This window comes from Paramisgurnus dabryanus, chromosome 22 (assembly GCF_030506205.2).
Source record: "Paramisgurnus dabryanus chromosome 22, PD_genome_1.1, whole genome shotgun sequence".
NCBI lineage: Eukaryota > Metazoa > Chordata > Actinopteri > Cypriniformes > Cobitidae > Paramisgurnus > Paramisgurnus dabryanus.
Genome location: NC_133358.1, coordinates 27,593,078 through 27,620,977, shown reverse-complemented (window position 1 = coordinate 27,620,977; position 27,900 = coordinate 27,593,078). Strand labels below are relative to the sequence as shown.

Genomic DNA, 27,900 nt, shown 5'->3' with positions numbered 1-27,900 from the left:
TCCTCTGGTCATGTGACGCGCCAGAGTGACCTCACGTAATACGTCATCACGTCAAGAGGTCAAGGATGATGTATTGAAACTACGCCCCAGTGTTTACAAGTGTGGAGAAAGAGGACCGTATCGACGTTGTTGTGTGTCAAATGATACTAATTAATGTCTTTGTGTCAGTTTATTGTTTAAAATGGTCCGCATGTGCGTTTCATATTTATAACATGTGACCTTTCCACGGCATTACGCAATTACGTGAGGTCGCTCCCGCTCATCACAGGAAGCCGAGAAGTTGAGGTTTAAAAGTGCATATTTTTATTTTTATTGCCAAAAATGAAAATCGTTTCGCTAGATATGACCCTTATGCCTCGTCTGGGATCGTTTAGAGTCCTTTGAAACGGCATTAAAACTGTTGGGCTCTATTAAAGTCCATTAAAATTAGAAAAATCCTGGATTGTTTTTCTCAAAAAACATAATTTCTTCTCGACTGAACAAAGAAAGACATCAACATTTTGGATGACATGGTGGTGAGTAAATTATCTGGATTTTTTTTAGAAAATGGAATATTCCTTTAACAGCTTGAATTTAACACGACACCCTTGCCTTATTTAGTATACACGGATCTAAAAAGATGCAAATTAGTCCCTGTTGCTACTCAATCTCACAACTCTGACCAGATATAATATAATATAATATAATATAATTAGGGCTGTCAAAAGATTAATCGCGATTAATCGCATCCAAGATAAAAGTTTGTGTTTACATAACATATGTGTGTGTACTGTGTATAAATATTATGTATATATAAATACACACACATTCATGTGTATATATTTAAGAAATATTAGCATTTAAATACTGTTTATATATTTCTATAATTTATATTATATATAAATATAAATATTTTATATATAAATATAAAATTTTTTTCTTAAATATATACATGATTGGTTGTGTTTTTATATATAAATAATAATTATACTGAGTACACACACATATGTTATGTAAACACAAACTTTTATGTTGGATGCGATTAATCTCGATTAATCTTTTGACAGCCCTAAATATAATATAATATAATATAATATATAAAGTGGAGGCGGGAAATATAGTTTATCCTTGACACCATTGTTGTAACCTTATAAATGCAAACCTTACCAAATTTCAATTCAATTCAATTCAATTTTATTTATATAGCGCTTTTCACAAAAGTCAATTGTTTCAAAGCAGCTTTACATAAATAGAAGCAGTGAAAAGCACAGAAAACGACAGATAGCACAACAAAATACATGATAGCATGAGCAGTTAAATTTGCTGCGGCTATGACTCAATATTATAATTGCACGTATTACTAAAGCAACGTATAGAGGAGGAAGCTAGGTAAAGCCCAAAAAGGCTGCCTCCCCGGGGTGAAAAACCCCCTAGGAGAAAAAAAAACCCCGGGCTTTTATCCGAGGAAAAATAAGTCCTAGGAGGGAAAAACCCTTGGGAGAACGGTAATGGAGATTTAGCGGAGATTAAGCGGTTCTGCCGGTGATCGTTGGTCAGGTATCAGCTGGGCATAACGTTGAAGGACAGCCATATAAATATTTGTTGTCTTTTATGATGGATTTAACGTTTTTTAACATAAGCAGGAGTCTCTATCTGCATTTCCCTTACAGTAGCAACCTTTATCTGTTTTTTATTGTCTTTGGATTGTTAAACAGATTGTTATATTACAGCTGTAGTGCGTTGATTGCTTTGTCACATTGAAAACATACATCCAAAGTCTTATACTGTATTAATAACATCCTCTGACATGTTAAGCTGTGATGCTCATTTGGGTTCAAGTTTGGATTGTGTTCTTGATTTTTTTCTGATGTTTTCATGTTGCAGGTTATGCTGCCTATAAACTCCTGCTTGAGTCTCAGTGAGAAAGAGAAGGGCTAAAGCCTGTCCAGACCAAAGAGTTGTTCATCATCATCATCGACCACACCGATCTGACGTCAAACATGAGTGATCCCATCGCCTCAGACAAACTTACCAATGCTGTGGCTTCAGTTGTTCTCAATGTAAGTCGGCTGCTTGAAAGTCATGGTCTCCAACCCTGTTCCTAGAGGGCACCCGTCCTGGAGATTTTGGCTACAACCCCAATCAAACACACCTGTACCTGCTAATCAAGTTGTATAGGGCTACCTTAAAAGTAAAGGTAGGTGTGCTAAAGCACTGCAGGGTTGGGACAGGTGGCTTCCAGGAACAGGGTTGGACACCCATGAGATAGGATGTTTTATAGCCCAAAAGTAACTATGTGTATTACATTTATGCATTTTGCAGTGCATTACAATGGTTTTTTTATTGTGTTCCTTGGGTTTGAACCCATGGCCTTTTGTGCTCCTAACGCAATGCCCTACCATTGAGCTATACAGGAGCACATATGAATGCATCATTTGTAGTAGAATAAACATTCATAGATCAATCATTACCGTGGTTGTACCATATTTTTAAAAGCACATAGTGTCACTATGGACTTGGTTATATGCATGCAAAATGTTTTTTTTACTGCAGGCCCAGAGTTTTTAAGGTGCAGATTTTGTGAACAAATGGCTTTGTTTTAGACATCTTTTTTTGGCTTAGTATCTCTGACCGACACTATAAAACTCGCAGGAAATCTTGGCATTTCTCCCTGCAGCTGTTTTTGGTGAGTTTCTTTTGACGATGCGTATCCTTTCCAAACCCTCTGTCTGCTGAGTCAGCCATCCAAGGGTTCATCCCTAAATCTGCTGTTTGTTCGGTTTGTTTTTCTCTTTAGCCGGAGAAAAATGTAGAAAATAGTGGCTATGTTACATGCACAAAATTGTGTCGGGTTACATGCACCCTAAATATTGCAATTTGATTAAAATGTTTGTTTACATGTACATTTTATGTAATCTGAAACCGGACGTCTGTGCAAACGCACAACCAGGGTTGCCTGATTTGCCTATCAAAATAATCCGAATGGAACCAGACCAAAAGCATCCCAATGACCACTCACAGCCCAAATACCATTAACTAATTAACGAAATCTTTTCATCTCTAACCCACAGAAAAAAATCAACTTGCGGAAATACTTACTGAGTTGGAGAAGTTGTTGTTAAGACGTTTTCAAATATAGGCAAAAAAAAAATTCAGAAAAGGCACAGCATTATTACATTGCTTTATGTAGCCTAAAGTTAGGAAAGTACATATAAACAATGCAAAATGTACAGCGCGTGACCCCATTACAGAACATTATTAATAGGGCTGCACAACGATTAATCGCGATTAATGTTTTTGTTTACATCATATATGTGTATGAACTGTGTATAATAACTTTGTATAAATAAATACACACACATGCATGTGTATATATTTAAGAAATGTTAACATGTTTATATACATTTGTATATTTATGTATCATTTATATTATATAAAATATAAATAATAAATAAAATAAATAAATAAAATTCTTAAAATTATACATTCATGTGTGCAAATTTATATAAACAGAATTATTATACACAGTTCACACAAATATATGATGTAAACAAAAACTTTTATTCTACAATAGATTAATTGCGATTAATCGTTATGCAGCCCTAAAGAATGCATGTTGCTATTGCCTTGCTATTGCATGTTTCTGTGACTAGAATTATTTGATAAGTAAATATGATGTGAACTTGAGCACAAAGGTTCTGCGCATGTGCACAATGTATTTTTGCATCCGATTAAGAAAGTGCTGGGCAAAGATTAATCACGATTAATCGCATACAAAATAAGTGATTTTTTGCATAATATATGGGTGTGCGCAATGTGTAATTATTATGTATATATAAATACACACACACACACACACACACACACACACACACACACACACACACACACACACTTTCATGTATGTATTTAATAAACATTTACATGTGTGTGTATATATATTTATTTATATTTGTATATATTCTATATTAAATATTAACAATAAAATATGGAAATATAAATAAAAAAATTCTGAAATGTATATATGTGTGTGTGTGTTTAAATATACATAATAATTACACACAGTACAAACACATATATTAGGCAAAAATGCCCTTTTATTTTGTATGTGATCAATCGCGATTAATCTTTGCCCAGGACTAGAAAATACTATGATTTACTTAAGTTTACATGCGTACTTTTCTCCTGCTGATCTGTTCACAGATTGGACTACACCACCATGTTCAATGCGATCGATATTTGCATCTGATCGACCTCAGTTGTATTGCTTACAGTGTTTACATGAAGGCTTTTTTACTATGATTAAACCATCAATACGATTACAAACAGATTATTTTGGTTTCATGTAAACGTAGCTACTTACCGCTTCACTATTTTTCGATCGGTTAGAAGGGAAATACCTTCTTTTATTGCCAATGAACAATTTATTGTCTTGACTTTTATAACTTTGTTATGGTCTTACCTTTAAAATCAGTCAACCTAGCATTAACTTAGCAGTGTATTGCAAAAACATACACTGCCCAACAAATTGATTAAACCATCAGCAAATGTAAGGTTAGTCTTAAAACTAAACTAAAAGTTTCTGTAATGGTTAATTCAGCAGTATGTGGGAGTATGTGTATAGTATTTCTAATGCTAAACTGTAATTGTTGTTATCCATACATGTTAAATACATTTAATGTTTTACAAGAAAGGCAAAGAAATAGTAAAGCACTTCATTGTTTTTATTTAGATGCTGGGCTAGAGTTATTTAATTGCAGTCTTTAATATAAAAATAAGTTTTAATCAAGTTTCATTTCTGATTTCTAAGAAGTTGGATGTGCCAACTCAAATTTGGCTGGTGTACTCATTGCAGACAGTTGTTGATCTTTAAAGTTAATGATTATCAGGCATTAAACATGATGGCTAGTCTTATCTACGCATGTGTTTGTAGGCGTGCGTTTTGGGGGAAGACTAGACAATTTGTGATTGGAGTTCAAGAGAAGGTCTGGTCTAGTGAAACCATCGTATCGAATATATTTCCTTCCTGCAGTGGTCATGTGATATGGCAGGGTAACGTGCAGCGTTCTTGTTTGTTCATCAGATTTGTTTTAAAAAATAAAGTTCTCTTCCTTGTTGGGATATTTTTACCTGTGGTTCTACATAATAGATGACTGATGGATTTTCTGTTCGATTTGAAGGTTAGTCAATTACTGGTGTCAATGTAGGTCATCCTGGTGTAAGTAGCTAAAGCAAATGTGCTGGATGAGCATGCATTCTTAATATTGAAGCATGTTTCAGGAATAGTTTGTGGTGATATGAAACATTTATGGTTTTTCATAGCGTCGTCAAAATCGAGTTTTTTGTAGATGAAAAAGAAAGTATTTTTTTAATCATGAAGAAGACTTTTATAAATGTTTTTGTGTCAGATTCCATGCCAACTTTGTGTTGAAGATGTAATTGGAATTTTAGGATTGTAATTTTTGTAAAAGACTTAAATTATTGTTTAAAAAAATCTTTCATTTGAAGTGATGCCTGGATTTATTTGCCTAGAGATGTGCCGATACCGATATTCATTGACTCGAACATCTACCGATACCTATCGGTTTTGCATTTGTTTCAAATTATTATGTAGTAAAATCCTAAAAGCATTGAGCATACAAACTGCATTTTTGTGGCCACTGTGATTCAAAAAACTGTCAATATGATTTCAGATCAACTATTTTCCACTGATAGTTGCCTGAAGCCTGTTTGCAATGTTGCTAGTTTACGTCATGCCCTAATTAGCATATCGGTGATGTCATAGCACTTCAATCCGTTTCACTTTTCTCTTACTCTCTGAACTGTTACTTAGCAGTGCTTTAAAACTTTTTTCATTTATTTATTCTCTGTTTCTGTTGTCAGAGAAAAAAACAAGTACGAAATCATGACTGAACACGAGCTATTAAAACTACAATCACTTCTGGGTAACAAACTGTGCATTGCAAAATGTTTATATGTCTAAACAGTTCAAACAGCGCACGCAAGGCAATAAAGGCCACACAAAATGCATACAGATATGACGCTTCAGCATGTAAAAATGCCACTAAATTTGTTGCTCGGCAGTTTTTTTCTCCAAAAAAGCCGCTAAGGGGTCTGAAAAATTGTTGAGTTGGCAAAATTGGTATCAGTTCCCTTTTTATTGGCAGTATGTAATCTGCACTGATCATCGGCTGTTTTCAAACAATTAGCCTATATAAGAAAATTGATTTTATTTGCCGATACCGATTGTTGTTTTATCTATTCTAGTCTTTTCATGGCAGAAATGTATTTTTATTTTAGAATGTAACATTTTTTTATGTATGTCCGTGTTACGTATGTATATACATACAAACACTTTACTTGTATGCCTTTTTACACTGTGTGTTCCCTGTTATCAAAACCACAATCTATTCATTGCTAAAGCAATGCTCTACTAGTTAAGCAACAGAAACGGCAGTGATTTCCCTCAGGATATTAACTCCAGCTTCTTAACTCGTCTTCAGACCGTGCGCTTTGCTGAGGCAGCTGGATTTCAGACACCTCAGAGATTGGTGAAGCTAATCACTCGCCGGTGGCTCTTAACACAAGCTGACAGTAATGATATTGTTTGGTTGATGCCCCTTCAGTCTACCAATAAGATTTAAGCTGCTGCTTCCTTCCTGGGATTAAGTTTCTGCTGGAGCATTAATGTTTTTTGGGGGGGGGGGGGGGTCAGATAGTTTTTTTTTAATTGACTTGGAGTTTGATGTTTAGTGTGGACCATGATTAAGTGAGTTTTGAATTCGTACATATGAATTATATTCATTGCAGGCAAGTTTATTTTATATGTATTTTTGTGTTTAGAAATCAGGTTCAGATTGATCCGCAGCCTTTTCGTGGAAAGCTTTGACTTTATTGAGCAAGTTTGTGGTTTTACACTTAAAGCTCTTCAATCAGTTTCAAGTTAGTTTGTATTTGTGGTCAGAAATTAAAAATGGTCTTTATTTGTTTTGGTTTAACTGTTGTCATGTTCTGAAAGAGAAAAATGTTTCATCTTCAACTAAATTTGACAATTTTTGTAATATACTGTATGTGTGAGGCTGTGCATCCATGGATGATGGTGACCCTGGACCACAAAACAATTTGTCCTTGAAATCCTTGATAGTTTGTGAATCTGGGGGGGAAATTCAAGGCCCTGGGAAGTTTTTGAAAATATACATACATAGATACAGGTCATTGAAAGTGCTGGAAACTATTTTATGCAAGAAGTTTTCTTGAAAAAATCCATATAATTGTTGTGTATGATATTATACAAATTCCAGACTTTTGAACTCATTCACCGCCATTGACGAGTTATCTCGTCAATTATGAGTTAATATTTAACTAATAAATATGCCTTTCTGGACGAATTTCAAAGTGAAAGTGTAATACCGCTTTTTCGCAAACCGAATTTATCAAAAACGGAAGTTAAAAAGATTTAATGATTTATTTTAACTGCCTTTATGTTTGATAGTCATTCTGAGTCTGATCTCTAACATAAATTCCTTTACAAAAACGCAATTTTTAAAGCTTTTTGCTCAAAATGCTGTATTATTGAAGCGAAATATCCATATTTCAGTGGTTAAATTAAAGGCGGAGTCCACGATGTTTGAAAAACGGTTTGGAAAAGGAGACGGGCCGACTACCAAAACACACTTATAGCCAATCAAATCAAATCAAATGCCGGGTTGCGTATGTGTGGGGCGGGTCTATCAACAGAAGGTCCAGATTCTATTGGGGTAGGGGCGTGTTTGTTTAGGCGATTTCAAATATCAACACTGGCTTTCAAACATCATGGACTCCGCCTTTAAGTGGAAAAAGTAAATATATAATGAAACGTTTTTTTCCCCATTTTGTTTGTTTGTTTTTTTGTTTATTGTTTGTTTGAAAGCAGAAGGTGTGTTCTTTATTTGGATATAATTTGTATGTTTATATATTTATAGAAGATAATTTTTCCTGCAAGGAATTTTGTGAAACTTTTGTTAAAATCACAAAAATGCAGGTGGGCAACTTTTCTCAAAAAGGCAGGCGGTGAATGAGTTAAGCATGCGTGCTAAACTGTTCGCTTTAAATGTTTATATCTTCTGTATGCAAATGTTGATTCATACCAAAATGCTTTTTTGCATAGTTGAAAACGTCTCGGGTTACGTATGTAACTGTTGTTCCTTAAAAAGGGAACGAGACGCTGTGTCTCCCTTGCCATACTCCCTGTGTCCCTGTAACGCCGGCTTTGGCAAAATTTCAGATAGCAATATACTTCCTGGCTCTCACGTCACCCTGTCTTTGTCGTTAAGCCTCACCATTGATTGAATTTGATATACACATTCAGACGCACTAACCCCTGGAGGCTTCCCCAAAGTGTCACTGCAGTGACGCAGCGCGAGTTCCTTCAAAAGGGAACTGTAACAATGTATCTTTAAACTTAACACGATGTAACCTTGCTCTCACTTGAAATGTGTCCCCACATTTAGTCCTTGAATTTGAGGGGGATTTGCACCTGTAAAGTCCTTGAAAGGTCCTTGAATTTGAAGTTAACTAAGGTGTGGGAACCCTGAGCTAAGCTTTCCATTAATGTATGGTTTGTTAGTATAGGACAATATTTTGGCCGAGATAAAACTATTTGAAAATCTGGAATCCAAAAATTATGTATGTAATGTATTACAAATAATAAATACACTTTTAATATATTTATGGAAATTTACAAAATATCTTCATGGAAAATGATCTTTACTTAATATCCTTATAATTTTTTTTCACCCATGCAATGTAATGTTGGCTATTGCTACAAATTTTCCTGTTTGACTTCTGTCTGTTTTTGTGGTCCAGGGTCTCAAATTTTCTTGCATCTTTTTGATTATAGATTACTACTACAAAAATAAGAAATTAACCAATTGATTCTTTTTTTTTATTTAAGAAATTGATTTATTCATTTAGCAATGCATTTGTATTCAATATCTGTTTGTTTATAATTGGAGGTTTATTGGGGTCAAGCAATTGAGATTGACTTAACTTTTAACCATTCTTGACCTTTTTTTCAGTGTTCAGGGTACAGTCAAAGCGGTCACATCCGCTGTACCCTTTTTAAAGGTTGTATGTGTACCATTTATGTACAGATCTCTGTACATTTGGTTCCAATATGTACCTTGAAAATACTGATATGAACTCTTTGGTAACAATATGTATCTTTGAGGTACCAATATGAACTCTTTAGGTACAAAGGTAAAAGAAAATATTCTGGTCCCATATTCTCATGTGACATTTTGTTAAGCAGTAATGTGCTGTAAAACCACTGGCATGTTTGTTACATTTGTACACCTTCATTTGTCCTGAAATAGCTTTTAACCGCCTCAAATAAATCAAACTCATGATTTAAATAGCATTCTGAATTATCTTGACCATGACTCCCTCTAGTGATGGATTAGAGAAAATGTTAGCAGTCTTTTAATATGTGTATTTACTTACATGTGTCTTTGTTACAATTACAGTATTATAATCACTCCATGTTGTTGTTGAGAAGAATTATGAAATGTTTTGTACAAGGTCACCCTTGTTATTGTTATTTTTAGACAATATTTTACTAACCTAGTTCATGCATGTTTGAATAAAGCTTTAAATTAAGCTTTTAACTTTTTAATAAAATGGTTTTCCACCAGCCTGAGTCGTCAGCCCAGCCGGTTCGAGTTTCCCAAAGACCAGAAGAAGAAGAGGACGGTGACCTGAACAAAGCATTAGGCATTCAGCGTTTCCAGCAGATCTTGAACACGACTCCCAGAGTTCCCGGCGAGCAGCACCGCGTCTACAATGAAAGAGATTTTGAATGTGAGTTTATAGGTGGATAAATGAGACCAAAGGTTAAGGATTGATAGTTGTTTAGTCTTTTACGACATAAGTTTGAGTCCTGTGTGTTTTACAGTTTGGCAGTTTGGTTTTACAGGCTATATCCCAGTTGCAAGAGAATCAAAAAAAGTTTACTTTCAATTTTTACTACTTCAGCACACAGAGCAATCTGTATTATCCGTCTCTCCTTTAGACCATCGCCACTCCTCCCATCACATCCATCATCCGTTGTCCAAACTCGCGGGAGGCGGCCGGAGGAAGAAGAGTTCGAGGAAGAGGAGGAGAAGCAGTAGCAGTAGTAGAGACCACAGAGTAAGCTCCAGTCCCACCAGTCCTTTAGCTATTGAGGAAGATGAGGATGAGGATGAAGAAGAAGAGGTTGTGGACAGCCAGAACACCTCTATGGTATCAACAACAGAAGCTGAGAAGAAAGGCAACGTGCAGGTAAGCAGATTCGGATCTGATTCATTGTATGACCTCTAAACACATCTTGAACTTTTTTAAGGAGCCTGAAGTCACAAGCATCAGAATATTCGACATTATTCCTTGTTTTTTTATCTCTTATCCAGTTTTTCGTCTCGGACGATGACTCTAAGGTACTCACACCCGAGGGTCCAGTGTCTCACCCTGCACGGGGTCTCGTGATCGTACCCAGCGCTGCTGTGTGCTCAAGACCAGAGGAAAGCTCGCGCACTGAGTGAGTCTGCATTTATATCCATGCTTATAGTCGCATTCAAATAGTTCCTCTGATGTGCTAATGCATGATGTCATTGCAAAGTATAGGAGGCAAACCTTTAAAATCTTTTTTTTGGGTGTATCTGGTCAGTTATACACTACTGTTTAAAGGTTTAGGACGGGGTTCTTCAGCTATTCTTCTTTGAGAGCCAGATTTAAAAATGTTTAATATGTTTATTTTTACCTCTTTTATATATATTTTACTAGGGGTGTAGCAATATTTCGTGATACACACTATAATACCTGTCTGGTATCAATTCTGAATTGCAAAGACGATATTATACGCAGCTCTTTCATGTACTATGGCTATTTGAACATTAGAAAGTCCTTATAAATCGTTTATAACATGCATTTGTCAAACATAATCTATATAAATATTTATTAGTATCATGAAAATACCTGTAAATGTTTTAAGAACAGCGATATAAATAAATATGCTTATATATTTCCTGGAGCTGCCTGTATGTAATGGTACTTCTTCTGGCTTTTGGATGTAGAGACATTTCACCGTAACTCATTGAAAAGCATAGCAAGCAGAATTGCACAATGTATCGTTACACCCCTAATTTTTACCTATTTTATATATATTATTATACATGTTATAGGCTAACATATGTTGTTTTGTTACTTTTTGTTAGGTCATATATTACAAAACATTAAAAAGCAAAAAAGATGCACACGTCTTGTAGCTATTATGTTACCTTTTAATTACTGAAAGCTCATATTTACAGCACTTACTGTAATTCAGAGCTCTTAAACTTCTTTTCATGACTGTCGTAGTTCACCCCCTTGTGGCAGTCGTATGAAATTTCAGTTATTTGTAAATGCATGCCAAAATGGGAGAGAAGCTCATTCCAGCACAAGAGCCTTCAATCTACAAATGAAGAGTTTGGTTCCAAAAAGCAATTAACGCCATTTAAAAAATTATGAGTTGCCGCCAAAATCAGTATTGTATCAGGTCAGTAATAAGTCAATTCTTAATTTTACCCAAAATCGGATATCCGCTGTGTTATTCTGTCATCTTTCCTCCTTTTTTCCCTAAAACGTGATAAACGCCAGTCCTCGTTCTCTTCAGAATGCAGTAAATCGCTCAACCAATCACAGCGCACCATTCCACGCATTGTAAACAACAATGGCGGCGCTTTGAATACACACAGAATCCTAGTTTTCCTTATTTACTTTGTGATCAACAAACAAACAAAAACCAAAATAATAATTTTGATGGCATTGATAAACCTGTGGTGGTTTTCTGTGGCGGGGAAGAAACGTAAGCCATCAAAATCGAATAATTTAAAATCGATTAATTGTTTTCAGACAACAGCATCAAGCTCCTGTCATGCTAACACATTCACCCCAGAGGATCTTATGAAAAACTTTACATTATTTTACTCAAAGTCAACGAAAATCAAGCAAGACCAAAACATTTTACAGCTGATCACTGTCAAAAAAGTTTGGTGACGACGTCTTAAGGATGACGGCAGCAATGACAGTGTTTTGATTAATGGCATTAACATTTTTTTTTTTATTCCGTGTATACCACTAGTTAACTAAATGAGTATAACATGGCAAAGATTAATGCACATTTATTTATTGATTCAAAAGATTTATAGCATTTTGAGAATTTTTTTTTTAATAATATTTAAAAAAAAATGTAATTATGAATTAGAATTTTTAATATAAAATTTGTATACATTTTTATACTTTTTTAAATATTTTTTTTATTGTTGTTTTGATACCTTTAAACTGACACGATGGCAAGGACAAACACTCAGCAATTACAGTAGTAAGGGGAAATCAAATAACAGACAAAAAAACCCTAATATACAAAGGGTAAAAAAGATTATTTGATGTAATAAAATATAAAAACTGTTCAGTTACACTGAAGTGTAATCCACAGAAATAGAAAACAAATTAGACATATTACTTTCAAAATATGCAAGACTGTACATGCACAAATTATATAAAAGGTGTCCATACAAAAATATTAAGATTTAAAACTAGGGGTGTAACGGTTCTCGGTAAAGAATCGAATCGTCCTGTTATCCTCCCACGGTTAGGGACGCACATGCACCACAGTGCGCCATGTTTAATTCGACCATGCATTTCTAATATAGTTTGGTCAAAAAACAATGCATAAAATGTTTGGTTCTGAATAAGCTCTGCATGTGTTTAGGGGAAGAGTACCTGTCCAGTCAACTCGAAGTATGCAAATCTATTGCCAACCTCACAGTTCCTCCTCATGTGTTGGTGTGTGTGTGGCGCGGACCGTTTAGCGCGGCAAGCGAAGAAGAAAAGCCACTAAGAGCTTCATTTAAGTCTTCTGCAGCAGCGATGCTCAAGAAACGTGGATAAAACTGTAAAATTCGCTTTTGGCAGAGGTTAAAAACGGCTTAGGTTTTTATTTTGTAAAGAAGCCTGTTATGACCAAAGTGTACCGAAACCGTGACACCAAAACTGTGATATGCACCGAACCGGTTCATATCACAACAACGCTGAGAGAAGTCTGCAACAGTTAGAGAAAAGGCAATTATAAACAAAACAGGGCACTGTAAATACAGCTGCAAACGCATAACCATAACATCTAACGAAAAGGAACCAAGGAGACAGAAAAAAGTGCATAACCACGCTAATTTGAAATTGGACAAAGATGATGGGCGGGCCCTATTTGACCCGTGGGTTGCCCTGGTTTAGGATTGCCTAAAAGAAACCCTTTTTGTGATCTTTTTTGAAATGTACTTTAAAATAGAGAAATAAAACCCTTTGATCACTTTGGCATTTGCCTGATTGTTTAAAATGTTGTTATATGAAAAGGGATTTAATAAACATGTATATATTCTGGTTTGCTGAGTAGTGCACTATTTACTCATATTAAAGTCTTTCCTAAAAACGCTTACCAGCTAAAATACCATATTTACTAATAGTTTATTGCTTCATTTTTTTAATGCAAAATAGTATTTTTTCTTCAGACAAAATGTCAGATTATGGTACCTTAGTGGTAATGATGGTACCATGTATGCGTGTATGACGAGTTTAGCGTGATTTTCATTTTTCAAGTATCTCCATTTTGCAGTTTTACTGTAGTTTGAAGGTTGCACAACCAGTAAAACATTTACCTTGTTTTTGTGTAAAGTTAATTGTAATTTGAAGTGCAGCACATCCTGCCTGTTACCAAGTTCAAGTTATTTCGGGAATCAGCAGGGTATCTGATTCTCTCTAACCCTACATCACCCACTGTCTACATCACTCATCCGTTGCCGCTAGCAACTACACTTTGCTTTTATATAACCCTCACCATCTTATCTTGCCATTTAGTTGTGTACCAACCATTAAGAGTCCTTGTCAGTTCATTTTTGTGCATTTTTGCATTGTTAAATGAGGGAAGTCATTGCAATTTAAATATAGAAGAGAAAAACAACACTTTTTTTTTTTTTAATTCTTAACTCAACAAAGGTAAGTGCATTGTTTTAGTGTTGCGAATGCGAAATTAAAAACTGTAATATCTTAAGGTCTGATATTTGGTCATTTTATAAATTATAGGTGGGACTCTTATTTTATATAAGTTATACAATTACCATACATAATTTTATGTGCGTTCTTGATCTATGACTATAGTAAAATTTTTATAAAATATTATAAGTTATACTGTACTAATGTAGATAGACTAAGTTCCTAAAATTGTAACTTTTTTTGTTAGATAAGCACAAGCTAGTTATACCAATAAATTCAGCAGTAACATGCATTTATATTTTTTATTAGTTTACTGTTATTTTTTAGAGGGACGGCTGGCAATAAGTATTTTTTTCTTTGTATGTATTCAGGTAGCTTTTTTGTGATTTTTCCTGTATTTAAAGATTGTATTTGTCAACATGCATGAACTAACAATAAACAACACTTATACAGCATTTATCAATCTTAATTAATGTTAATTTAAGCATTTACTGATACATTTTTAATATCAAAAGTCAACAATAATGTTCCTAACAATATGTTAACATTAGCAATAACATGCAATCCTTGATTTGTAAGTGATTTTGAATAAATATATGTATTTTAAGTCTTACATGCATCGTATGGTCTTCTGTATATTGACGCATTCCCATTATTTCTTGCAGAACATCTGAACCTGCTCCAGTGTCACCCGTTACTACTGAACCCAGTCCTCTTCATCGTGTATCAAGCCGCAGCTACGACCTTCACGAGAGACGTCGCACAGGCAACATGACGGGCACAGAGCAATCCAAATATCAGCGAATCCCAACAGACGAATTTGAGGCTCGAACTCTCGCATCTGCCGACCTGGATGGCATTAAAAGTGAGTCGAACCCGTGATTTTGGTGTTGCTGAAGCCATGATTTGGATCTTATGGGAAGCTTTTATTAGAAAAAGTTTATTTAGACAATTAAGTTGATTGCAATTCATGGCTCATTCGACTCTAGCAGATGCAACACAAGCTGTCTATTGGGGTTTCCACTGGTTTCATGGTCTCTCAGGTGATATTACCAAGAATCCCACCACACCTCACAGCAAGTGCCTTTTATGTCCCGGTGGGATGAACCTTTCCCAGAATTCAGCTGTATATCAGCAGTTCCTGTGATGTCAGCAGCTCTTTCTTGACTTGTGAGCTGATAATTACCCTGGGGGAAAAGGCCCAGCTGCAGTCACGGCTCTTTATCATTTTGCTTGGTATTTGCGGACATTAATGAACTTTTTTTAGTTGACACAACCAAATAATTTGATTCAAATGCATGTTATTATCTTTGGCGAATTTCCAAAAAGCATATATCTATATCTATCTATCATTAAAGTAACCCAAATGACTTCAGAGGGTTGATGCATGTCTTCTGAAGTGAAATGATACACTTATGAGAAACAAACAAACAAACATATTTTGAGCTTATTTAAGGACCGCATATCCAGGGTGGGGTAAATTAAAATGTGGCGGTAGCAATGGTAACACTTTACTTGAAGGTGTGTTCATAAGACTGACATGACACCTCCATAATCATGACGTGACATGTGTCGTAAGATTTTATGCACATTTATGACAACTTTTCATTTAGTGTTCTTTTTTCAATTCAATTGTGCCATTTTTTTTATGCAAAGATGAGATTGTTTGAGATGTCTATGTTATGACAACTTGACATAAACTAGGGATGCTAAACAATTAATCGCGATTAATCGTTAGCAGAATAACAGTTTTTGTTTACATCATATATGTGTGTGAACTGTGTATAATAAATTTGTATAAATAAATGTACACACATGCATGTATATGTTTTAGAAATGTTTACATGTGTATATACATTTGTATATTTATGTATAATTTATATTATATATAAATATAAATACTTAATATATAAACATTTTTCTTAAAATTATACATGAATGTGTTCATATTTTTATATATATATATATATATATATATATATATATATATATATATATACATATTTATTATACACAGTTTACACACATATGTGATGTAAACAAAAACTTTTATTTTGCTAACGATTAATCGCGATTAATTGTTTAGCATCCCTAACATAAACCAATACATCATAACTCGTAATAAATCTGTCATAAACATGACATAGCAGAATAATTATCAAAGTTAAGAAATGAACTAGCTTTATGGTTAACATTACATTAAACTGTCATTTAAATGTCATTAAGTGTTAATACACTGTCAAAAAGTGAATATTTTTCTTGACCTCAACAAAAATGTGTTAATACTATGTCAAATAATTTTAAATACCTTAACAAAATGCAACAGACACGTCAAAGAATTATACTTTACATAAACTGACAACTATCAAAACTTGTTCTTCTTTTTAATTAATTTTCTTTTTAATTAATTGTTTTCCAGTGAAATGGACCCAACACTGCATTGCTTAACCCATTATTTTACAGTTTTCATTTAATTTTAGGTGAATCTGTCTCCAAATGCAATAAAATATTTTATCTATTTTAATTATCATTATTGGATAATTGATTTTATTTGTTAAATACCTGGAGGAAACTTAAAAAATATATATTATGAACTGAAGAATATTCATGACGCTGTTATTAATCTATATGACAGAGTATTAACATTTAATAGAAAAATGTAATTCGTATCGATGGAAAAAAGTGGTCCGTTATGTTGTCTAGATCGGCCATTCCCAAACTGTGGTCCGCGGACCACTAGTGGTCCGTGAGGGTACTGCAGGTGATCTGTGGAAAGGCAAAATTAAATATAAAATAATATATTTTTTTTAAGAATATGTTTTAAGAATCTGTTGTACTGATGTGATGACCAGTTATTTTTAGTGCTAGTAAATTTATTTAGAGGTGCAGATAAATTCAGGACATACTTTATTATGAGTATTGAGGTGGTCCGCGAAAATTCTTGATTACAAATAGTGGTCCACAGATAATAGTGGTCTAGATAATGTCAAGTTGTCATAACAAAGACATCTCAAACAATGTCATCTTTGCTTTAAAAGTGACACAATTGAACGAATGACACATAATGACAGTTGTCATAAACATACATAAAATGTCATTCATGTTTATGGCACGTGTCATGTCATTATTATGGAGGTGTCATGTCAGTCTTATGAGTAAAATATTACCGTAACTGTGAATCTCGTTTGCTTTTTGCATATCTTGTGACTAGTTGTCATATGCATGTTTTGTCAGCAGATGCAAAAACCAATGAAATTGGACGTTACTGAGAATATTTTTATATTTGGACCTTTAATAGACAATGATTGAACAAACAGATCTGCTTTTGTCTACTAACCCATTTAAAGTCACATGGCTCAAGTTAACTGCGTGGGAAAAGGCAGTCAGCATGTTTAATTCTCATCTTTATTTTAGCCTCTTATCTTGATTGGTGTTCACACTGTGTACATGCACCCTAGTTAGTTAAATCCCCTTAAAGCCCCTTATTCACTTTCTGAACCCACAAGCTCTTGGCTATTGGCCCGTCCTGAAACTTTACCTTGGTAAGCTTTGTGTTATAAACAGAAGAAGTGACCTGCCAGTAAGAATTTACACAAATAATAATTTCACTTCTTTAGGAAACTCTAAAGGTATATGTATGGGATGGGCATTTTTTTTGTAATATATCAGAATATATGAGCTCATCATAAATTAATATTCAATCATTATTTTATTTAAATGACGTTTATTAAAGGAATATTCCATTTTCTTAAAAGAAAAATCCAGATAATTTACTCACCACCATGTCATCCAAAATGTTGATGTCTTTATTTGTTCAGTCGAGAAGAAATTATGTTTTTTGAGGAAAACATTGCAGGATTTTTCTCATTTTAATGGACTTTAATAGAGCCCAACATTTAATACTTAACTCAACACTTAACAGTTTTTTTTCAACAGAGTTTCAAAGGACTATAAACGATCCCAAACGAGGCATAAGGGTCTTATCTAGCGAAACGATTGCCATTTTTGACAAGAAAAATAAAAAATATGCACTTTTAAACCACAACTTCTCGTCTAGATCCTGTCGTGATGCATCAGCGTGACCCCACGCAATACCTCATGACGTCAAGAGGTCACAGAGGACGAACGCGGAACTACGCCCCAGTGTTTTCAAGTGTGTTGAAAGAGGACCGTTCCTACGTTGTTGTATGTCGAATGATACAAATTAATGTCTTTGTGTCAGTTTATGCCTCGTTTGGGATCGTTTAGAGTACTTTGAAACTCCGTTGAAAAAAACTGTTAAGTGTTGAGTTAAGTATTTAATGTTGGGCTCTATTAAAGTCCATTAAAATGAGAAAAATCCTGCAATGTTTTCCTCAAAAAACATAATTTATTCTTGACTGAACAAAGAAAGACATCAACATTTTGGATGACATGGTGGTGAGTAAATTATCTGGATTTTTCTTTTAAGAAAATGGACTAATCCTTTAAGACACAATTTGTTGAAATTTTTTTTTAACTTGAAATGTTTGTATAATAACTGTTGTCCCAACCTTTTTGGTTGTGTCTTTTTAAATGCAAATGAGCTGATCTCTGCACTAAATTGCAGTGCTGTGGTTAGTGCAGATAAAGGGGCGGTATCATCCCCTTCTGACATCACAAGGGGAGCCAAATTTCAATGAACTTTTTTTTCACATGCAACATCACTGAGCTCATCTTTTTCACATTTTCTAGGTCGATTAAAGCACTGGGGACCCAACTATAGCACTTAAAAATGGAAAAAGTCAGATTTTCATCATGTCCCCTTTAAATGTAAAAAAATCAATGTTATGTATAAACAGTTTTGTATATAAGCATGTGTGTATTATGTTTTTAGGCCATCGTTTTGAAGACGTTCCCGGGGTCCGTCGACATCTGGTTAGGAAAAGTGCAAAGGGTCAGGTGGTGCACCTCAGCAAAGATTACAAGGAGCCCAGCACACGCATTCGCAAACTGGACCGAACGCCACATGAGGTAAGATGCATTTTCAGGTTTGACAAGTAAAAAATTGGGTTTATACTTTTTCTGATATCTTGCAAAGGATGGTTATCAATTCCTTTTAATAAAATAAATTTAATATGGTCATTTGTTTTAAAGTAAACGAATGTTCGCAACACTTCAACCCAGTATGGTACAATACCGACATCTTTGACGTGACAAGCTGGGTTTCAGGTATCTGCACGGATACCTTCCCCAAATCCTCATCTCACTTAAGTTAAAACATTCCCACACAGAATGAGGAAGATTTTTAGGGGGCAGGACCTGATTAAAAATAAATGAAGTTCTTCCCTTTCACACATCTGAGAATAAAGGAAAGACCAGCTCGGGTAACCGGACACCGCGCGCCATCACACTCAAAACGCACATGTTTTATTAACACCCCTCACATGCACCTCTAACAGGTAAACTAGTCGGGTACTTATGGACCCTCGTACTTTTGAGCGACACCCGTCGTGTCTTCAAACTGTCGTGATCTCACGCTCTGCCTTTTGAACAAACAACATGGTGCTTTTGGATTTCTCCAGACGGGTTGCTCGGCACCAAAAGGTCAGAACTGGATGTGCCGATGTTTTGATGCCTAAATTATTGTACACACATGGGGAACTCCAAACCAATGCTTTCTCGTTTTTCTAGAAAAGCCAATGATTTTCAAATATACCGCTTTAATTATATATTTTGTCATATAAATGTTTTTTTATGTTTGATTTCATCAGGTGTTTGTGGAGCTCAATGAGCTCATCATGGATAAAAACCAAGAGATGCAGTGGAGAGAAACGGCTCGCTGGATCAAGTTTGAAGAAGATGTAGAGGAAGAAACGGACCGCTGGGGAAAACCGCACGTGGCATCGCTGTCCTTCCGCAGTTTGTTGGAGCTGAGAAGGACCATCTCTCATGGTCAGCAGCACCTGGTTGAACTTTCACGATTAGCTTTTGTGTCAGCATAAAACTTATTTTAAGTATCCATCTATCTTTTTTACACACTGCTGAACTACTTTACTTTATTTAATTACTTTGATTGCTTTGAAAATACTTACATATCCACATCCATTTTATAATACAAATTTTGTTTGTGTGCTTCATTATTTTATTCTTTAGGTATCTTGTCGCTTGTCATGTTTCTAACCAAAAAAATCCTTTAAATGCATGAATGTTTTGCAATTATTATTATTATTACATATTTGGGTCTTTAGCGACCTGGAATGTGTCCTTATACTGTCCTAATATTTTCAAAATGCTAAAATATAGCATAATTTGACTTCTTTTTATCATTAAACAGATGCCAAAAACAATACAACGTCAAAATGATGCACTAATGACATCCTGGGTCTCCAAAGACCCAATATTTGCATTTAAAGGTTCATCATTTTTGGCACCATTTGATAAATAAAGTTAGCATTATTGCAACTATTTTGTGATATAATTGAACATTCAATCAGTATGTTTACCAATAGTTATCAAACGTTTTGTTTTTATGTCTTCATTAGGAGCCGTGCTGTTGGACTTGGACCAGAAGACGTTGCCTGGCATCGCTCACCAGGTGGTTGAACAAATGATCATCTCGGATCAAATCAAAGCCGAGGACAGAGCGAATGTCCTACGTGCTCTCTTACTCAAACACAGGTACATTTGCGTTTATTACGTGTATTTACAAAATATATAAAGCGACTTACACATGAGGAGGCCAATAGTCCACAACGCTATGTATACAAGTAGGTGGTTTTCACATATTAACAATGTTAACAGTTCTTGTGACCCAGTTGGTGATTTACTGTGTTCTACATAAATCATCCTACATAATGTCAAGAACATTGTGTGGAAAATAACCTTGATATGTTTAATATTGACTGAGTAAGGTCCTTGGGGATTGAACCGCTGGATTCATTTTAGAATCCTTTATCTCAATATTGATATGATCTATGAAATGCTTTTCCACTTTCTAACTTAAACACTCATCGCCCATCCTGTTGATCCACACATGACCGTTTGCAGTCTCTTACCCGCTGGCTCCCTTGCTCACCTTCTCTTAGTCACCCGAGCGATGAGAAGGAGCACAGCTCCTTCCCCAGAAACATCTCCGCGGCGAGTATGGGCTCCCTGATCAATCATCACCAGACCAGCAGTAATCATCTGTCTGTCCCCGAACTCTCGGTCACCGAGCCTCTTATGGGATCCGGTCAAGACGGCGCGCTTCACATCGACATTGAGAAGAATGAGGTAATTGGTCTTATTTCAGTCATGTTTGTCGGTGAGGAAATGTATCTTATTTTGGTGCGTTTCTAAAGATTGATTTTTGTTCAAAGTGAAAGTTGTTGTTTTTTTCTAGGGTCTTTGTGATTTTTAGTAGCATTTGCTAAGCCAGCATCACTATTGCTTATACACACCAAAAGCAAAGCATTGCTTTCCTCGCTCTATATTATTCATGGGATTTAACTTCGAATTTTGTGGCAAAAAGCATGTGTTGGTTGCAGTCGCGGCACCCAATTCGTGCCATTCGCATGGCCCCGCAGGATTTTGCGTCTATTTGCGTCTTTGCCTTCGTTTTGAATGTAATCTTTTGGTGTAAAACTAATGCGGTGTACACGGCAAAAGCAAAACATTGCATTCCTCACTCTAGATTACTTGTGGGATTTAACTTCGAATTTTCTGCTTGAGTTGAATATTTTTAACTTGCGTGCAAGACACGTTTGAGGCAAAAAGCATGTGTTTGTTGCAGTCGCGGCACCCATTTCGCGCCATTCGCATGGCCCCGCACGAATTTGCGTCTATTTGCGTCTTTGCCTTGGTTTTGAATGTAATCTTTTGGTGTAACGCCTGTTTCACACCGCATGCGTGAGCAACGCGTATGCGTAGCGTGAGCAGCGCGTGAGGAGAGCGTTTGCTGCGCGTGGCCATTGTGCTTTCACACCGGCTGCGTTTGCAGCACATACTGTGCAGTTTAAATAACAGTATAAAAATCTCAAGTTCACATTACTTTATTTTACATGCATTTATGAGCAAAACCTCTTTAAGACGCTTTTTGAAGGTCAGTGTAATTTATATAATTATATAATTTGTTTAATCCACATTGTTTTCGTGCTGTTCTGGTCGGTGTAATGACAGATATAGACACAAAACACAATTATAGACATAAAAAGCCCATGGCACATTATAAAATCTGTTTCTCTGAAGTTTTACGATAAAATAAAGAATTCACTCAGTGATTGACGGCATATAGCAGTCGATCGTGTTTCCCTTCAACAGTTTAAGCATAAGATTTAAATTTATAGATTAATCTATTTCTCTGAAGATTATTAAGATAGATGAGGACTCATTTGCTGGGCAGAAAGTGAATGAACACAGTCTTCTGGCAACAGTGTGTTAATATTTCATTGCTTTCTTTTAAATTGCTCAAAGTCATGACTGTTTCAAACACACTTAGCTTCACATTCGTGATTTTATTGTAAAATTACCCTTTTTCGCGTCAATCCACGACCATTTAAACTATAAACAATGCCCTGTCACTTTAATTGAGCGTGAGCAGCGCAGCAAAAATAGAGCCGACGCCGAAACGATAGCAGCACTGCTGCTTCAGCGACGCTCCTGCCACGCAGGCACGCGCTGCTCACGCGTGCGGTGTACATGCTTTAACTTGTTAACATGGGCGCCGAAAAAAACACGCGCTGCTTACGCGCTGCTCACGCATGCGGTGTGAAACCGGCGTAAAACTAATGATGTGTGCACACCAAAAACAAGCATCGTATTCCTAGTTCTAGAATACTTGTTGGATTTAACTTCAAATTTTCTGCTAGAGTTAAATATTTTCGACTTGCATGGAAGACATGTTTGAGGCAACTATAGCGCGTGTTTGTGGCAGAGATGGGGACTCGAGTTTGAGACTCGTCCTCAAAGACTTCAGACTCGACTCGGACTCGAGCCGCGCGACTTGTGAACAATGTTTATTTTTAGGAAACGTCTGATTAGCTCGCTGTCATACCCCTCCCTCCGTTACCTACAACCTGCCCACGACGTAAACGTGACGTATCTGCTTCGCGCGCGCGGCCGCGAACATACATGTCGACTGCACCAGCCGCTGCTGTGCCATTCATCTGAAGCTTTGGGTAGTGCTGTGACGGATCCGCGGTTCGGCTTGCATGCGATTCGCGGATTAATGTGCAATTTAAATAGGGTAAGTTTATCAATAACGTGTTTCTAAGGCTTGCAATTGTTTAAATGGTTAAACAATTTAACCGCAAAAAAGGCGCTCAAGTGAGCAGATTTCTGTACGCACATGCGGTTAATTGTGTCCGGTCCAGCTCCAGTCAGGTCCAGAGTTGCGCTACTTTGTGTCATACTGTAGTGTAGTCCATTAACATACATTTGCTGAATAGAGCAATGAAAAACAGCGCAACGTTTTTATGTGAAGCGACTGCTGTATCTTCTTCCTGAAGCGCTGTTTGGAATTTCGCCCTCCGCCTGTGTTTGAGCACATGTTTAAGTGCCCTCAGTAGTGCACATACAGAGAGAAGTGTTTCAAAAGTTAAGTCAACATAAAATCTTTCTTTTCTTGACAGGGCACATACACACAAAATGATCTCACAGTATTCTTTTTCTAATAAAAACATTCGTTTATGTCTTAAGAAACCAGTCAGAAACCAGCCTGTGCTTTTTTGTTCTTAAAGAGACAGTAACCCCAATTAACCTCCTTAAGTCTGTGTCATTAATTTTAATCAAACAACCCAAGACAGAAAATCACTTCTATTGCTCTAATAATAATAATAATTAATTTGTACAATAAAGACAGTGTTATTATCCATTTAATTCGATTTCTGTACCTAATGCTAATTTTAGAACTTACTTAATGTGCAACTTTGTTCTTTTTTATAAATGTTTATAATTTCTTTATTTGTTATTAGAGTTTTATTTGTTACAACGAGACTTGAAACTTGACTTGGACTCAAGCCCAGAGACTTCAGACTTGACTTGGACTCAAGCTCAAAGACTTCAGACTTGACTCGGACTCGAGCTCAGAGACTTGTGAGCATCTCTGGTTTGTGGTAATCGTGGCTCCCAATTCGCGGCATTCGCATCACCCCTCACGAATTTGTGTCTATTTGCGTCTTTTCCTTGATTTTGTATGTAATCTTTTGGTGTAAAACTAATGCTGTGTGCACATCAAAAGCAAAGCATTGCATTCCTCGTTCTTGATTACTCGTGGGATTTAACTTCATATTTTCTGCTCGTGGAAGACGCGTTTGAGGCAAATAGCGCGTGTTCGTGGCAATCGCTGCCCCCAATTTGCGGCATTTGCATCTTCGCGCACAAATTTGCATCTATTCTAGTCCTTGCCTTAACTTTGTATGTAGTCTTTTAGCACAATTAATCAAATTTGCATCAGCATTATGCTAAGCACACAACAAATGCGAAGCGTGTATTCAACATTGGGGCAGAAGACGCGTTTGATGCAAACAGCACGTGTCGGTTGCAGTCACGGCACCCAATTCACGGCATTCGCATTGCCTTGCATGAATTTGCGTCTTTGCCTTGATTTTGTATGTAATCTTTTGGTGTAAAACCAATACTGTGTAGTACGCACCATTACCATGAGATTGCGTTGTACTAACCAGGCTACTTAACTAGTCTACACCACAAGAATATAGTAGCCTATATTATGTATCATCACCATGATATAAAACTATACTATTTTGGCTGTCCCATTAGGGACCACCCTTATTTAATATCTCCATAAAGTTCCCCTCGGTGAAAATCAAGTTTTTAAAGCCCCTGGTTTTTACATCACAAGCATGATGTAACCAATCACATCAATGTGTTGACAGAGTGGATCAGGTTGTTTGATCTGTTGTGACTGAGTGAAGCCAGAGACTAATTTGCATATTCATATATCTGCATATACTTGATGAAGCAAGGGTGTACAGAAGGAGTTACATTTAGGACTGCATAACGATAAATCGCGATTAATCGTTTGCAGAATAAAAGTTTTTGTTTACATCATATATGTTTGTGTACTGTGTATAATAATTATGTATATATAAGCATTCCTCGCTCTAGATTACTCATGGATTTAATTTGAATTTTCTGCTTTAGTTGAACATTTTCAACTTGTGTGGAACACGCGTTTGCGTGGAAGGCACATTTTGGATGCAGAATATATTAAAGTTCTGGTCACAACCAAAAAACACGCTATCAATGAATAATGAATAATCTGGTTATTTTTTTATTTTACAGAAAGAGTCTGCTTCGGCTATAGGCATGCACAAATCCAAATCCAAACATGAACTGAAGCTTCTAGAGAAAATTCCAGAAGATGCTGAGGCTACTGTTGTGCTTGTTGGTAAGATATCACAGCGTACCTTAAAGAAAAAAACTTGAATTATTTAACAAAACAGGAAGTTCATTCGATATCCTTTCTTTATAGGCTGCGTTGATTTCCTGGAGCAGCCCACTATGGCGTTTGTTCGGCTACTGGAGGCGGTGCAGCTGGACTCTGTGTTGGAAGTACCGGTTCCTGCGCGGTTCCTCTTCGTGCTGCTTGGGCCTCCCACCACCAGCATAGACTACCATCAGATCGGGCGCTCCATTTCAACGCTCATGTCCGACAAGGTAAGCAAGCTTGAACTTTTGGTTACTTCCAAGCAGGAGTATCAATTCTGAAATGAGATTTGATCTTTTCCAGCAATTTCATGAATCTGCATATCTGGCAGACGACCGACAAGACCTGCTGAATGCCATCAACAGTTTTCTGGACTGCAGCATTGTGCTTCCTCCATCAGAGCTGGGCGATGAAGAGCTCCTGCGCTCTGTTGCACACTTCCAAAGAGAGATGCTCCGCAAGAGAGAGGAACAAGGGGTGGCAATGCTGTCCAAAGAGTCCAAAAGTCTTGAAGAGAAAGGTCTGAAATCACCTCTGTAGCTTTGGTCAAGTGTTGACTTTGTTTTGTGCACTTTAATACGACAATGATTGTGCTGAAAACAGAAATATTTTTCCTTTGCACTTTTGAACCATTTCAAGTACACGCAACAAACAATCCTTGTTCAGGCAGATACACAGAAATCACTTAAAACGCTGTATTATGTGTGCCAGGCCAGTAGATGGCGATGTTACTTTGAAAAGAAACACTACATGCTTGCTCGCATACACATGCTTCTATAAAGCTGTAAATACAAACAATCAAGATGGTGAAAGCATCAAGCAATTTTGTTCAGATGGACAATGTGTGATCATGGATTATAAAGCTGAAAAATGTAGTAAATTTTGTTGGAGAAACTTATTCCCGCCAGCCTTTTTTTTTTTAAGTTACCACCAGCATTTTTGGTGATTTTCACAAAAGTTTCACAAAATGCCTTCCAGGAAAATTTTCTTCTAAAAATAAATAAACATACAAATATATCAAATGAAAGAACAGACCCTCTGCTTTCAAACAAACAAACGAAATGGGCAAAACATTTCATCTTTCTATATTTTTTTTTCCCTTCTTATAAACTCTTAAATATGGGTATTCTTCTTTAAAAATACAAATTTTTTAGCAAAAAGCTGAAATAATTGCATTTTTGTTAAGGAATTTTTTTAAATATCAGATTTAGAAGGATTATCAAAACATTCACACGGGGCGTAAGCTTGACGCTTCCCATTCACTTTTAATGGGTGACGTCAAGCGTTGGCGAACTGAATTGTGGATCCGTCGGCGCCGTGTCAGTGCCGTTGCTCGCGGAAGAAATTTGAACATTTCTCAACTTTTCAAGCGGCAACGCGTGCATAAGCCAATCATATTGCCTTATGCAAATAACCTATGCAGAGCCAGCCAATTACGTTTATGGAAGACCGGAGCTTGTGTTGCGGCCACAGTGATTGGCTGTTGGCCACGCTTCAGACAAGCCTTCCGTTAAGCGTTAACGCTTACGCCCCGTGTGAATGTACCGACAGAGTTTAAAATTAGTAAATAACATTTTGGCTTTAGTTTTTTTTTCATAAATTGAGTGATATGCCATCTAGTGGATAATTACTGTATTGCAGATTAACATAAAAATTCATCAGGAACACGTATTTTTTATGCAATTTTTTTCTCTTAATTGACAAGATAACTCGTCAATGGTGGGAAAAGTTAATAAATTTGCTATCTCAAGTAGCACAAATGCAGTCCTGTAGGGGGCCATTATTGTTAAGTATTCGCACATGCCTGTTGACTGAAAACAATGATGCATATGCACATGATGTCACAATTTTCACAGATTTGTCATTAAAACGGAAAGGATAACAGCGTTGTTTTAAAATGTTTTTAAAAGTTTGCGTTTTCAGGACCCAGCCACCAAAAATAACCGGCAAAACTTATAAGATGTTGTATAATTGTCCCCTTAGTTAAAGGGTTTGTTTGTTTGTTTCACTTTTGTTTTACAAAGTTTGCTTATTTAGTTTTTTCTGTTTTGCAACCTTTATGGTTATTGTATGGGTTATATTAATAATCCTATCTCATATTAATAGTAACCTCTTGTCTTATGTCTCCATCAGAGGCCCTGTTGGCGCCCTTAAAGCCTGAAGACGACCCTTTACGACGCACAGGCCGTCTCTTCGGTGGGCTGATCCGTGACGCGCAACGACGCTACCCGAAGTACATCAGCGACTTTAAAGATGCGCTTAACCCCCAGTGCATGGCTGCCGTCATCTTCATCTATTTTGCCGCTCTTTCCCCGGCGATCACATTTGGAGGGCTGCTGGGTAAGTTAACACTCATGTGTGCCCTAGCATGCAAAATCTGCAAGTCTTTGCAAATTTATATGCTAAATGCTTGAGATCAATATCACTTGGATAGCATTAATAACACAGTTTTTTTATCAAATCATTTGTGGTTGTGACACACAATGATTATCAGTGAG

At 36.2% G+C, this 27,900-nt stretch overlaps 1 protein-coding gene across 4 annotated transcripts in view; it reads left to right on the top strand.

Annotated features, from left to right (window-relative positions):
• Window positions 1-27,900, top strand: part of slc4a2b (solute carrier family 4 member 2b) — a 59,660-nt gene that overhangs the window by 24,207 nt on the left and 7,553 nt on the right. For 3 of the 4 annotated variants that reach the window (XM_065258580.2, XM_073813144.1, XM_065258579.2), the window contains 13 exons: window positions 1,864-2,039; window positions 9,651-9,816; window positions 10,028-10,278; window positions 10,404-10,531; window positions 14,682-14,881; window positions 18,872-19,008; window positions 19,749-19,929; window positions 20,520-20,655; window positions 21,063-21,249; window positions 25,258-25,363; window positions 25,448-25,632; window positions 25,706-25,922; window positions 27,536-27,742. In XM_065258580.2, coding sequence (XP_065114652.1) covers window positions 1,980-2,039; window positions 9,651-9,816; window positions 10,028-10,278; window positions 10,404-10,531; window positions 14,682-14,881; window positions 18,872-19,008; window positions 19,749-19,929; window positions 20,520-20,655; window positions 21,063-21,249; window positions 25,258-25,363; window positions 25,448-25,632; window positions 25,706-25,922; window positions 27,536-27,742 — 2,161 coding nt within the window. In that variant the 5' untranslated portion in view covers window positions 1,864-1,979. Of the gene's footprint in view, window positions 1-1,863; window positions 2,040-5,001; window positions 5,160-9,650; window positions 9,817-10,027; window positions 10,279-10,403; window positions 10,532-14,681; window positions 14,882-18,871; window positions 19,009-19,748; window positions 19,930-20,519; window positions 20,656-21,062; window positions 21,250-25,257; window positions 25,364-25,447; window positions 25,633-25,705; window positions 25,923-27,535; window positions 27,743-27,900 lie in introns of those variants that run through there. The other variant, XM_065258581.1, reaches the window with a different exon arrangement.